Source organism: Lethenteron reissneri, chromosome 7, assembly GCF_015708825.2.
Source record: "Lethenteron reissneri isolate LAM-NWPU_2019-01 chromosome 7, ASM1570882v1, whole genome shotgun sequence".
NCBI classification, from domain to species: domain Eukaryota; kingdom Metazoa; phylum Chordata; class Hyperoartia; order Petromyzontiformes; family Petromyzontidae; genus Lethenteron; species Lethenteron reissneri.
Genome location: NC_083785.1, coordinates 2,265,183 through 2,280,418, shown reverse-complemented (window position 1 = coordinate 2,280,418; position 15,236 = coordinate 2,265,183). Strand labels below are relative to the sequence as shown.

The 15,236-nt window shown below is 50.3% G+C and overlaps 1 protein-coding gene across 1 annotated transcript in view; it reads right to left on the bottom strand.

The window, feature by feature from the left end:
• LOC133358783 (phosphatidylinositol 5-phosphate 4-kinase type-2 alpha-like) overlaps positions 1–15,236 on the bottom strand; it is a 42,257-nt gene that overhangs the window by 10,335 nt on the left and 16,686 nt on the right. The window contains exon 4 of the mRNA XM_061577233.1: positions 94–418. Coding sequence (XP_061433217.1) covers positions 94–418 — 325 coding nt within the window. The remainder of the gene's footprint in view (positions 1–93; positions 419–15,236) is intronic.

The window sequence follows — 15,236 nt, the reverse complement described above, 5'->3', positions numbered from 1 at the left end:
CTCCTAGGCACCGTGGCGCCCGTCTAAACGCCGCGCAAATTAACTCATTGGCAGGGAGGGCGGCAGCGATGGCGACGGCGGCGGGGGACTCACTCTCGTGGGCCTTGAGCGCGTACACGTCCGTGTTGGGGTCGAACTCGCCGGGCCCCATGGGCTTGTAGGCGGCCACGGAGAAGCCCGAGCAGTCGGGCGGCGTCGTGCCGTAGGAGCCCACCGCCCCCGCGGGGCCGCCCGAGCCGTTGGCGTCCGACCCGGTCTCGTCGTCGCCCCCCGCCCACTCCGCGCCGCCCTCCCCCTCCTCCCCGCCCTCGCCGCCCTCCTCCCCCTCCTCCACGTCGTCGTCGTCCTGATCGGCGCGCTCCACATCGTGGATGCCCACCAGCAGGCTGTAGTCCATGATCTTCAGCTGCGCTAGGAACTGCACGCGGGGTGAGGGGACACACACGCGCGCACGTGACTGGAGTTAACGACAAGTCAGAGAGGCGAGCGCGGGAACTTAGGGGTACCCCCCCCCTCACCCACTGGCCCCAAGCCCCCTAGAAAGCCAGCTCCCTGCCCAGGGGTTGCTCCTGGTCGGGTGGGTTGATCGGGTGAGTGGGTGGGTGGGTCAGGTTGGTCTCATTGGTGGGTTGGTCGGTTGAGTGGGTTGGCTAGGTCGTGTGGGTGGGAGGTGGTTTGGTCAGGTGGGTGGGCGAGTGGGTGACAAGGTTGTTTGGGTGAGTGGCGGATGTCAGATGCATCGCAGCCTCTCATCACACTCCTGCGTCACGATGCGAAGTGGCTCAATGCACGGCGGCGCGGTGCAAGGTGGCAGTAAGCTATAATCTATCCTCTGCTGGATGAAGGCCTCCCCACGTCGTCAACATCCCCCGTTGAGATTCCTGCGACTCCACGACCCATCATCCACGCCGGCGGTCGTGCCGACCGAATTCACGTCGCGCACGCGCACGTAAAAAAAAAAAACCCCATTACTTACACAAACACATTTTATTCAAAATAAAAGTACGCTACATCTCGCTCGTGACCACCACCTGTTAATAAAATCCATGCGCCCCGGGTATGGGTGCCGATTGACGTTCGCACTCAATGCCTGCCAAAAGATCACAACCCCCCCACCGCCCCACACCCTCCAAAGAACAGAGACAAAGATCCTCCCCCGTATAGCGTTAACAGACTGTTTGGGCAAGTGCTGTTAGCGAGCGCCTATGAAGGCCGGAACGGCACCCGAGGATGGCCAGCACCACGCCCGGCCCCCTTTGTCTCCTGACTGGCGATGTTTACACGCCGCACCAGGTACTCATTTGAGGCTAAGACGACCTTGGGAAGGCCCAGGACAGAGTTCAGATATTTGTAACCGACGCTGGCCGTGAGCCGGGAATCAAACTCTGATCGCTGGGTTTGTGGCGCAGCGCGCTAACCGCTGCGCCACCGCTCCAACCCAAGGAACGATGCGCGTAGCTACGTAGCGCCAAACACACACGCTCGGGTCCAGCAGCCCGCTAATAAAACAAACGCACACTCGCTCAAAATAACCTTCCAAGCAGCCGCACAGTCCGTGAGCCCGTACATCTGCCATCCATGTTTAAAGACAAAAGACGGAGAGATCCCATATGTGGCCGGGCTGGGCTGGTGGGGCGCGTGTGGCTAGCGGGCACCTACTGAAGGCTGGCGGAACGGGGGGATAGAGGGTTGGGGGGAGGCGGTGGTGGGTCCGTACCTTTGCTCTGCTGCCCTTGCCTCCGCGCGTAACGTCGTCTACATTGCACAAGGACGTTTTGGGCTGAGTGAACCCGAGTTGGCGGTTCAGGCCAGGTTGAGCGAATCGATGAACAACTCGTGTTTTTTGCGCGGCCAGCTAAATGGGAGTGTGGATCGCCAGGATCTTAGCAGGGTGTACAGAGACCCACACATGTGCGAGTGGGTGGGTGGGGGGGCGGTGGAGGTCAACGCCCGATCCCCGTGAAGATGGAATATAAATGGAAATTAATCCTCGAGATGCACGGCCATCATACCGTGGCAAGCCAGGAGATGGCGACCTCAGGGTGACCTTGGGGTAAACAGCCACGGAGCAAGTCTGCTGTGTTACAGGCCACACGCATCACAGCCAGCAGCATCCGGCTGCCTATGAACCGAATGCTCCCCGGTCGTCCAGAGAGACGTATGCATGTACGTATGTTGAACTTCTTTCGTACCGTACATAGTTAACCCTGCTCATTGGAGCTGCGGCGGAAAGACAACAAACTAAACACAAAAATAAGTTATAATGAAATGAGTTTTCAAACTCGATTTAAAAGTGCATAGCTCCAGTGGCTTCCAAATAATCGGAAAGAAGAGAGTTCCAGACGGCCGCAGAAGAGCATCTGAAAGCGTGCGATGTGGTGAGCCGTTGTTGCGAGGATGACCGGAGTTCACGTGATGGTTTATGCTCCTTGACGAGATCAGCGAGGTATCGTGGTTCATTTGTGGCAAGCACTTCGTGTGTGCAATGTACGTTGAACTTTTTTCGCGTCGTACGTAGCCAACCGTGCTCATTGGAGACAGCGGATGAATCGCTGTTTCCGTCGCGGTTCGGCGACCTCATCATCAGCAGCAGCAGGCGGCGGGGAACGCCGAATGGGAAGACCGCACGCGCGCAATCGACGTGCTGCCCCATACCATGGGGACTAGAGGTCACTCGAAAGACTCTTAACACAAAGTGTGGTTGTTGTTGCACCGCTCTTGCAAGGGATCTGAACGAGATCTTCGTCACATTTGACGTTTGACCCAATGAGAATTAGAACCAAACTGATGAAGCACCCACAACACTCACCACGCAGAGTGGCAGAATGTCGAGCGACTTGATCGTAGGCACTCTCTATGTTAACGACCTTCCCTTGGTATATAGGCATCGGTTCGACCCCGACCCCTGGTGCTGTATATTTGGAGTTTGCGTGTCTCTCTCTCACCCTGTGGTCGCGTGGCTTTTCCTCCGGGTCCTCCTGTTGTTCCCTCCACATTTAGAATCAACATCAAACGTTCAGAGTTGTTGGTTGCTACTTTAAATTTGCACACGATGCGCCACTTCACTGAGCTACCGCTTGTGGCCAGGCCGCTTCTGAAACAGAGCTGTATAGCTCAGCGGGCCTCGCCTGGCAAAATAAGAAATAAGGTCGTTTAATGGTTTTATAACATAAGATTAGGGGACTGATACAAAAAGGCTGCACGTGTCAAAGATTCACCACTTCACTCGAGCTCCTTCCACCCAAAAGGCCAAGCTTCAAGTGCGAGCGTAAAAACCCCGTCCGTCCCCTTCTCCTCGGCGCTCCTTTTCTCAATTCTGGATGACCACCGCCCCCGCCACCCCCTACCGCTCCACCGAATCAGACGTCAGCTGTTGTTCCTCGGCGCCACATTTCAGCTGCTCGGCGCTCGCGATCGCAGAGTCCCCCCCAGAGGAAACCACAGACAAAGACACTCCCCCCCCCTTCCGCCCCATAGCCTTTAATAGACTGCAGGGGCAAGTGCTGTTGGCGAGCACCTATGAAGGCCGGCACGGCGCACGAGGGTGTGGGTGGCCGCCGATGTTTACCCACCACACCAAGTACTCATTTGAGGCTGAGTAGACCTTGAGGAGGCCCAGGACTGGTTCAGCTAATCGTCACTGGTGTTGGTCGTCAGCGGGAATCGAACTTGGGTCGTCGGGTTCTGCTCCCCAAAAAGGCAAAGATCCCCCACCCCCCCCCCCATATAGCCTTAACAGGCTGTTGGGCCAAGGGCTGTTAGCGAGTAGCATTGATGGAGGTCGGCACGGCACACGAGAGGGGGGGTGTGGCCAACACCACACCTGGCCGCCTTTGTCTCCCTAGTGGCGCTGCTTACTACGCACCGCACCAGGTACTCGTTTGAGGCCGAGTAGATCTCAAGGACCGGTTCAGTTCACCGTCACCGATGTTGAGTGGCCGTCAGCGGGAATCGAACTCGACTCGTCGGGTTCCGCTGCCCACACCCACAAGCCGCCCCCCACCCCCTCTCTCTCCCTTAGTGCCCCCACCGCCACCACCCCCATAGCTGCTGGCCCAGATCTCACATCAGAAAGTAAACTGTGCTTCGCCTGCACGCGGCGGCCAATCGCGCGAGAGGGAAGTCTGTGTGGAGTGAAATGGGGGAGAGGCTGCGTGGTCCGTCAGGGACCCGTCACGGCTGGCTCTTGCGCGAGCTCCGATTCAATTACCCTTCCCACAATCGCCTGGCTGGGAAACCACCCACTGAGACGCAACAATGGGATTCGTTTTGTGAACTAAACAAAAAAAACGAAACTGGTAAAGACCACTGAGCTGTTTTTATACTTTTTTGAAATGCGACCTGTCTATCACAAATGATACCTCAGCGAAGTGGCTTATCGTCGCGTGGACATTTATAGCAGCAGCCAAATACTCTCAGCGTGTGGTGACGTCGAGTATAGAAGTGGAGGGAAAAAACAGAGGACCCGGAGAAAAATCGACGCGACCACGGGGAGAGAGACACCACACACTCCAAATATACAGCAGGCGTCAGAGTCGGGATCAAACCCACGACCTTTGCTCCCCCCCCGCCCCCCGCTGCTTTCCATCCGAGCAAGCAATAGGGCAGCAGCACAATGCAATTTCATCCCGTAGCATCTTGAGACACAAACGAGGTGCTGCCGCTAGACCGTGAACAATCGTTCGGGGAGGCTGGGCGACGCCAAGTGACACCCGAGTGGCGGGGGAGAGCCATCGCAAGCCGAGCTCCTCAAGGGCGCATAAACACCGTAGCCACGCCAACTCCGATCATCCTCGCAGCAGCAGCAGCAGCAGCGGGGGCTTTTTGGCTGGCGATCGAACAAAGACGGTCACCGCATCGCGTGCTTTCAGAAGCGCTTCTGCGGCCGTCTGGAATGCTCTTCCTTGTGATATTAGGAATCCTCTGGAGCTGTCCAATTTTAAATAATCTGTACAGAAAACTAATTTATTTAGAACTGCTTTTTGTGTTTAGTTTGTTGTCCTTCCCCTGCACCTCCAGTTAGCACAGTTGGCTACCTACAGTGCGAAATAATTTTAACATATATCCATACGTACAGCTGCGTGGTTAGCCGTGCCCGCGCGTGTTAAGTGGTGCCCAGCTGGGATGTGGGCCCAGACACACCAGCAGAACCACCGCTTTTAAGTCTTTATGAAAGCCATCATTTGCATGTCACACCGTGTGGAATAATAACGATAACGATGGCAGGAATAATAATGCCGTAGAATTATCCAGGGAAGTCTCACTGAGCCACGGGGGTGCCGCCTTTATAGGCGTTCGAATTATTGACCTTGATTTTGAAGCATTCCACACGGTTGTCAATAGCACTGCCCTATAGAGGACAACATACAATAGGTGACATTTTGTGGCAATGGCTCCTTCTTCACAGCAAAGAGATCTATCTCTCTCTCTGCTCTAGGGCCCAGTTATCGACGAATGTGTTGGGGTTTTTGTTGATGTTGCTCTTTGTACTTTGTGCACCGGTGGCCCAAACGCAGAGTCGCCAAACGTTTTTGTTGCCTTTTTTTTGAAGGAGTGCTTTGCATGTCAGAGAAAAGGGGATTAGTAGCCGGAGAAAGCCCACACTCACGAGGTTATAACAAAGGTCTGCACAGACGGATTCATGAGACCATTTGCTGTATTGTTTTCTCCAAGCCACCACTGCAGCCCTGTAGGTTTAGGAGTTTAAACATTATCATGATCCACTCGTCTATTCCCACAAATATCCGCGTCACGGCTACTGGCTGCACCACCTCACCCAGCCATGCACCACCACACTCAGCTGTGAATAATAATTGTTCTATTAGCCTCGTGTTTCACTTCCATGTCTCTGGCCTGTCAGTTGTCCCCTGCCGGTAGGCCACGTGGCAGTGAGTCGCTGCGATTAAGGCCACGGGTATCAGAGCCACGTCCCTGGAGAGACAACGATGACCTCCGAGCTTTGCGCCGGACGATCGGGAGTCGTCGCAGATTTATTTTTTGTGTCTAGCTTGTAGTCCTTCCCCCGTGTCTCCAATTAGCGTGGTTGGCCACGTACGGTGCGAAACAAGCTCCAAATACATACGTACAAAACAACAACAAAAGGAAGAATTAAGACTCGCTAGGGTTCATTGTTCATTGCTAAAGCATCAGGGGTCGGATGTACAAAAACGACACAAAGGAAAATTCCTCTGAGTTTCCAGCCTACATCAGAGTAAATTAAGGAAACTCATCACGAGCGACGCGTCACACAGCTGAGCACAGAGCACTGAAGCTCCCTCCCGTAATTACATTCCAGTGCTGTGGTTAGCGCCCTTTTCAGTCCCTCCAGAAAAACGCGGAGTTTTTTGGTGATTGTTGCGGGCAAAAATCGTTGATTATGCGGCACGTTTTCTTAAAAAATGCGATGGAATATGCGGGATATTTATGCAATTTTATGCGATTAAACTGCGGGAACTTGCAAAAACTGCGGTTTGATGAAAAAGAGAAAAAAAAGTGATTCCCCCAACACCCTATTCACTAGGCTACCACTTTAATGAAAAGAGTCATTTCTTATTACTTCCTATGATAAGCAAGCATACTACATCACAGAAAGTGCTGGGAATATTTAAGTTCTCATCTTGTTTTATTTCAGACCTTAACAAACAGATGGCTCAAACTTACAAAACATTGAGTCGAACAAGTTCTGTAGCTTTACAAAATGAATATGCTACAACTTCTGTAAAAATGAATAAATAAAATATAAAAAAATAAAATGTGTGCTTCCTGTTTTACAGAGGTAGCTATACAAAACAGACATCTTCTGTTAAAATAAGTGTTTTCAGTGCACAGTAACGTAAGCAATACAGTAACAGTACAGTCTTACAGTAATGTAAATGTACATACTACTAACAAAAAAGTGCAATCTTACAACTGTAAAGTTGCATAAACTCCTGAATAAAACTAACTACGTAGCCTCTAACACTTCATAACGTTCCCATGGCAACAGGGGAAATGGCTGCGCTTGTGTGAAGTAAACGCAACATTTTTCAACTTTCTGCTAAGATATATGTGACTTTTTGCAACGAAAATGCGGGGATTATGAAATCATGCAAGCCCGCATATTTTGCGCGCGGAAATCTGCAATTTATGCGGCGAAAGTGCGGCGTATTTGAAAAAACGCGCCCCCCGCATAAATATGCGGACTTTGGCTTATTTTGCGTGGAATCTTGCGATCGCATAATCGCGTTTTTCTGGAGGGACTGCCTTTTTTCAGATGAAGCAGCCTCCGTTCCGTAGCCACGCTGACCCAGAGTGGCACACGAACGGCCTTCAATTGCAACCCTAAACCACGGGCGATGCTGTGTTGCCAGCGGTGCGCACGCTCAAATAAATGAATAAAATTTCAAAAGCAAAGCAAGCTCAACGCATTCGTCAACAGCGCTTCCCTAAAGTGGAACAAAATATAACAATGCGTTATAATAATTTACGATTTGTAGCGCAGACATCTTTTCGTTCACCGTTACAAGAGAGAGGGAATGATTTAGATTCAGAGGCACAGCCACAACCGGCACCAACAATTGCCCAAGCTCTATGATCCTACATTGGGATATTTGGCCAACTCCAATCATTAGTGCGTGTTTTCACAACGCTAATTGGATATAACGCGATGAATATGTGAGGGAAGATCTTTTTTTATAACACGGATACGAATTGGATATAACGCAATTGAGCGAACAGTCTTTGTTCAGCCTGCATACGCATCTCACGTGTTATCGCGGACTTTGCTTTACCCTACACCATTAATAAAAAATCCCACGTGTGCGAGGAGGGGAAAAACACTCGATTCCCGTACAGAAGCAATCCAGATGGAAATGAATCCACTTGCTGTGCTGCCACACGCACCCAGGCAAGCCAAGAGGCGGCGACATCAATGCCCGCGAGAGGGAAGAGAGTTCCACTCGTCTGCGTGATCTACCAACCCCCCTCGCTGCCTCCACACTGCTGGGTTGCAGGGCATGTTTCTGGGGATAACCGTTCTTGACAGCACAGCAATGCTCAAACTATAAACCATTTTTGTTTTACTGGGCAAGGCCCACTGAGCTACGTAGCTCTTTGGCTACCACACACGATAGCTCAACAAAGAGGCTTATCGCGTGGACATCTATAGCAGCAGCCAAACACTCTGAATGCGCGTCGATTCTAAATGTGGAGGGAAAAACCTGGAGGACCGGGAGAAATATCCACGTAACCCGCAGGGAGAGAGAGAGACATGCAAACTCCCAATATGCAGCAAGTGTCAGGGGTCGGGATCAAACCCACGACCTCCTGTATAACAAGCAAGGGAGTTAACATCTCGCTGTGGGAGTGCCCGAGGGGAGGCAATGGAGCTCTTTACATTGTTCCCTCTTGGACACGAGCTGGATTCTATTTTTATGTTTTTGCCTTTACTGGAAAAACACAGCAGTGAGAATTTAGGCATGAATATTTTATACGAGTAATAGGAGCACAGCATGTTCCAAATGAAAGCGCTTCTCCTTGACTGCTCCTCGAAATAACTTCATCTCAATCTTGCACGCGACTTCAAACTTTTAATTAAACAGGGCTGCCCGTGTGCTATATGTATGTACGTATGTTGAACTTCATTCGCCACCGCATGCAGCCAACCGTGCTCATCGAAGGTGGCGGCTGCTTGGGGAGGCCTTCATCCAGCAGTGGATTGATCATGCGGCCGCGGCAAACAATGCCGATGATCTTGCTTCACTTGAATGTGTGTATGTGCGCGTGAATTAGCAGATGAATACGCACGTCTTGGTTTCACCATTTGAAACACTCGACTTTAATGAAAACAAAAACCGCGATATTAATGATGACAAAAAACCTACCGCTTTGAACGTGTGCACGACTATGGTACGGCAAGCATGACAAGCGAGACGTTTTTGTGCGCAAATAAATATAAAAGTTGATTAGTTAAAGATGTTTGATATAATTCACGAGAGGGCCGTCCAATTTTGGCAAATGTGCACTTATGCAATTCGCTAATTGGCACAATTGCTCACCGCACGCTTAATTAGTTAAGCACTCGGCGCTTTGCCGTGTTGTTATTATGATTGTTGTTTTTATTATTGTTGATGTTACTACTCCAGCGATTTGACACGTTGGCGAGCCGGCATTCACCGATTCACTCAACGGTGGTGGTCAGTCGGCTCCCTGCCACTCTTCTATTGCTACGTTGAGAAATCAGTCTACTCTACTCACTGTTTCGTCTCATCCACAATGTGTTCGACTGTCACACTGCAAATCCCAAGACTACATTCACAATAACCGCCATTAGACACTAAGTGGCGCTGACATTACCATGGCGCTTGTGCCAGGCTAAGTGCCCGCTAGCAGGAGGTCACAGGACAGACCCAGGTGCCATAGGTTGACTTGACTGAGATGACTGGCTGATGCACCACCTGTCCCCCCCTACTGTGCCAACTTGATGTGTTTTAACCGCCTAGCACTCTGCTCCTTGTTGTGAGCATCGCACTTCTGCCTTCCGCTGTTGCAGGAGGGCGACTGCCTCAAACTGTCCAGTAGCATCCTTAACGAGCCTCCTCCACAGAGGCCGATCTTGACACCGCTGTACCAGTCATCGGCAGGTCCACTCAGCTCCACGTCCTCCTGTAGCACATCACTCCATCTCTTCTCTAGCCCGTGCCGCGCTGATTTAGGCCCCTCTATCCAGCCGAACAAAAGCTGTTTAGGCATGCGGTGGCTGGGCATACGGGCTACATGATCCAGCCAATGCAAGCCTTGTCTGCTGGAGCTCACTGATGGGACTTTGTCAAGATATTTATTTTTGTTATTTATATTCTTTGCACTCCTATGGCGTTTTTGTATTTTGTTTGTTGTTGCATCGTTCTGACTGGCCCCTACCGGACATCTGTAAACAAAGAGCTTTATAGCTCACGAATACATATTCTGTTTCTGATTTTGCCCGTAATTAAGGTTTTTCCTCTCTGGGTGATGTTGAAACGTGACTTGCGTCTCACCCAACTCGTGATAACCTCCGATATTAAACGTGCCGAGGACAGGCGGACCTCTGCGCCACGTGGAGATTTGTCCACGAGAATCGATTCGATTTCATTTGTGACATCTTCAATTTGAGAAGCGCAATGTCGAAGAGGATGTAATCACTCAAGAACAATGAAACAACCAAAATAAAACTAAACAATGTTTTATTTTACCAGGTAAGTCCAACTGAGCTCTACATATATTTTTCAGAAATGACCTGGCCACAAATGATTGCTCAACGAAGTGGCTTATCAAGTGTAAAATTATAGCAGTCAGATACCATAAACGCGTGATGTTGATTCTTAATGTTGAGGGGAAAAACCGGAGAAAAATCCACGTGACCACATGGAGAGAGAGACACGCAATCTCCAAATATAGAGCAGGCATCAAGGTCGGGGTCGAACCCAGACCCTCCTGTATACCAGGAGAGGTAGTTGACACCGCTTGCGGTGGATATCGCAGTGATTGTGCGAACGTTGGCCGAGAAATCCGATAGCATGCAGAGCCACTTCGAAGGCAATGAGAGACGCGGAATGGGATGGAAATGCCGGCAGACAGGAACGCACGGAACCCTGAAAATAACAACACGAAAAATTTGAGGTCACAACACGGAGAGAGAGAGAGAAGTGAGGGTTCTGGGTAGTCACGTGACAATTGATTTTGAACATGAGACGTGCACTCAGAGGCCTGGAGTGGCCTACAATCTCAAGTAATTTTTAACAGCCTCCTCATGTCAATCTCATTGTTGTGTCCCATTTTCTGGACAACCTTAAACCGGAGGCAGCAAACAAAAACACATTACTTTACACGAGTCTTGGAGTCTTATCTACTTAGAGACGGTCAATTAACTTTCATTGTATTATTCGGTTACGGATAATAATTTGTGATGGCCAGGACGCTTCTGAAAAAGAGCGATACAGCTCAGTGAGCCTTACCTGGTGAAATAAAAAAATGTTTAATTTGGTTTGAGTTAAGTGGGGAAAATGTGTCTCACTGATGCAATATTGCACGGCTGAAGAGGTCTGTACGTACATTCATATGTTGAACCTCTTTCACAGCCAACCGGGCCATTTGGAGGCCTGGGGGAAGGACTTTTTTCAGGCGATTGCTCACCTCGTCTGCTCTAGTATTCTTCCGCGAATAAATATTTGTACAGATGCGATGATTTAAAGCAGGCGTTATGCGTGGACTGTTTGTGCCACGTTACATTAATTCTACGCAACTCACGCGGAGGGGGGGCAGCGGCAGAGTGCGCAGTGGCAATCTTTCTCTTTGCACAGAGCATCATATCCTTGTGCGGCGCATCTGCTCGTGCCAAATGTGGGTAATACATCACTCCGTTACACTCGTGGGTGGGCTCAACACCGGTACAGCATGCAAAAAAACACTTTTTTTCACATACAATGCTACACACAAGACGCTAATATGCACGTGCATACAGACGACACGCGCACAAACTCATTCAGGCGAAGATGAACAGACTGTCGAAGGCAGCAGCGGCGAGCGAGCGCGTAGTGAAGCGGCGAGAGAGGTGTCGGAGTGGCCAGCACCGCCCCCGGCTGCCTCTGCCTCGTGCTGAATTTACACCTTGCACCAGGCACCCATTCTAGACTCAACACACCTCTAAGTAGAGGTTCTCTCTGCAGCACACTGACCGATACCACTACACCGGTGGTTCCCAACTGAGAATCTGCATATCGCTGGCATCACGGGGACTGCACGGGGACTGGGCGGGGACCGCACGGGACCACCGGCGTCACGGAGACCGCATGGGGAGCGCCGACATCACGGAGACCGCATGGGGAGCGCCGACATCACGGAGACCGCCCACACTACGGGGACCGCACCGTGACCGCACGGCGACAGCCGATAGCATAGGGACCGCACGGGGACCACCGGCGGTTCGCAAGGCCATGGGAAGTGGTCCAAGAGAACTGTTTAACCATTACGATAAAATATTTCACAAAACATCAGTTTCTTTCTGCACGGTGGTTGGTGAAAATGCATCTGGAAGTGGGTCTATGGGTTCACAAAGGTTGGGAGGGACCACCGTGTTTGTACCACGGCTCGCATCGCACACACGCACGCTCCCACAAACGCCCACGGGGACCTCTGCAATCGCTTCGCCATCCCTATCTTTACGACGCACTTCAATGGGCCTCACATCAAAAGGACCCCGCTCGCGTGAAGTCTACCCCGCGTGGGCGCGTGCCCACTGAGCGTGCACAATTGCTCCGTGCGCACGCCGCCACGGTCCGCCGCTTCTGTCCACCGCCGGCACGGGGCAAAGTTCAACGCTCACGCACGGCCGAGAATTGAACGTGCCGCCAGGGATCGTAACGACGCTGCGCTCTAACCACTGTGTGCACCGATTGTCAAAAAATACACATTTGCACATGCACAATAAACGCGTACGTTGTTCCCTCGTTATTGGCGAGGGATACGTTCCGGAGACGCTCGTGAAGAGAAAATTTGACGGATAATTATGTTGGCCTACGGAAATATTTTAAATTAATTTCCTTAAATAAGCAATGAAACACATGGAAATTATTTCATCACTCTACCTCATCAATCTATCTCATCACTTTCTCTCTCGATGCAGTAGCCGTGTAGAATTCCAGATGCGATTCGTTGATAACCAAAATCGCGATTCGCGAGTTTGTGAATAACGAGAAAATAACTGTACAGATCCAACTTTTAGCCTAATAGCATTGGCAAGTGTTGTTAGCAAGCGGTTATTAAGGCTGCCATGATGCACAAGGGGGTGGTGTGTGTGTGTGGGATGCACACACGAACAGCACTTGCCCCAACAGTCTGTTAAGGCTATACGGGGGATCTTTGTCTTTAGCATGCACCATACCTGGCTGCCTTTGTCTGCACGCCTCAATTGCCTGCTGATGTTTACACGACACGCGAGGTACTCATTGAAGGTCGCATCAACTCAGCCACATCCACCTACGGGGGGGATGCCCTCTACCTCTTCTTCTTCCATTGAACTTACGTGGCGGCAAAGATTCGGCACAAACATCACTGAAGCCGATCATCGATCCATGAATCCGTTGCATTGCTCACAGCACGGCTGTGAGAGGGCAAGGTCGTCACACAGTACTCAGTCCTTCCAAAGCGTTATACACAACTCGTGGCAATTACCTCCATATATATAAAAGGCAAAGCTGTGAATATGTGTGTCTGTTCAAAATGTCTAGCGTACTTCCCGACATGCAACAAACTTGAAATTTGCCATGTGGGTACTTTCCAGACTGTACACCATGCACAAATTATTAAAATACACTTTCGTTTTTTTTTGGAGGGGGAGGGGGGAGCTCAATAATGCTGAGATTTTTTGCACGGCAAGTGAGCTGTGACGTCAAATCTGTCACGTGACCCGCGCATGTGGAAGCGTAACGCGTTGTAGTGTAGTGCTTAGCGCCGCGCTACGAACCCGGTGACCCGAGTTTGATTCCCGCTCACGGCCACCACCAGTGACGATTATTTGAACCAGTCCCTGGGCCCCCCCTAGGTCGACTCAGCCTCAAACGAGTAACTGGTGTGGTGTGTGAACATCGCCACTGGGGAGACAAAGGCGGCCGGGCGTGGTGAATCCAAGTCCCGGACGAAGCCGCGTAGTAAAGCTGGTATACAACTAAACTACGAACTGTTTTTTTATTTTACAAGAAAAGGCTCACTGAGAGCTCTACGGCTCTTTTTCAGAAGCGACCCGGCCACAAATCACAGCTCAACATCGCAGCTAATCACGTGCAAATTGATAACCGCCAAACACTTTTTACAGAACCTTAACAAACCATTATGATACACTAACATATTATCACTTTAGTTATAATTACAAATAAATATATTAAGACGTGTCTGTCAACACCAGACTTCTAAATGCCACCACGTCACTCCAAGGGTGTCCCGGCCACTTTCTGTGATGGCCACGTGGCCGTGCTACTAAGCGAGGGCTTTGCGCTTTAAGGTCAATGGGAGCAATTCCAGATCGATGCCAGTCCAGGACAGTTTGAAAAGCCTCCACCCGGCACATCGCATGGCATTGAAAGCGAGCCGAATCCTGCACAGAGTGCTCAAGTAGCACCGAGATCCGTCGCTTAGCATCTGGCTGATTGCTATATGAAACAAGTCAGAAATGCAGGGACTGTGTTGGCAGCAGGCCTGGCTCAATCTCCTCTCAGATGGGAGGGGGGGGGGGGGGTGATCAAGCGATTAAAAATGTCCACGTGATAAGCCACTTCGTCGAGCCATCATTTGTGATCGCCAGGTCGCTTCTGAAAATAACTTTACAGCTCAGTGGGCGTCACCTGGGAAAATAAAAAAAGGTTAGTTTTTTTTACAAATAAGGTAAAACATTGTTTATAGTTTAGTTTAGCTGTAGCAGTGCAATGCCGCGAGGGGTGCTGCTGTGGAGCGATGTAATCTACCTCGCCTGGTGTACAGGAGGTCGTGGGTTTGACCCCGACCCTGACACCTGTATATTTGGAGTTTACGGGTTTCTCTCTCTCCATGGTCACGTGCATTTTCTCCGGGGTCCTCCGGGTTTATCCGTCCACATTTAAAATTTAGCTGCTATACATTTGCAGATGATAAGCCAGAGGAGTAGGTAAGTCTCTTCTGAAAGTAGCCTCACGTCCCGTAGGGGATGATGAACAGGAGTAGGTAAGTCTCTTCTGAAAATTAGCTAAATAGCTCAGTGGGCCTTACCTGGTAAAACAAAAATAGTTTTAACTTAACTAACGGCATGGGTCAATATACAAAGCTGCCAACACATTCAAGGTGAGTCAACAAATGTGAGGACTGCATACATTGATATAATAAGCACCCTTACTGAGTGCAGGAGCCAAAGTAAATAGATTGCATGAAATTCTCCAGACTATACAGATGATTAAATATACATGTATGCCAAAGGTATAGTGCCAAATCCTTATACAAACATCCCAAACAATGTTAAGGTCTTCAAGGTCGAATACCAATGCAATATGATAAGGATCACCATATTACATTTTACCAGTGGTCTATTACCTAGTTTTAATGAGCTGATATCATTAAATCAATATTGCTCACGAATTATCCGGGGGGGGGGGGGGGGAATTGGAGCAAGTGGCTCACAGTCAGAAGGTTTAGGAGTCCAAACCACCTGGTTGGGAGTTGGTTTTGTCCAACATCCCTCTGAGGCCATTACAATAAGT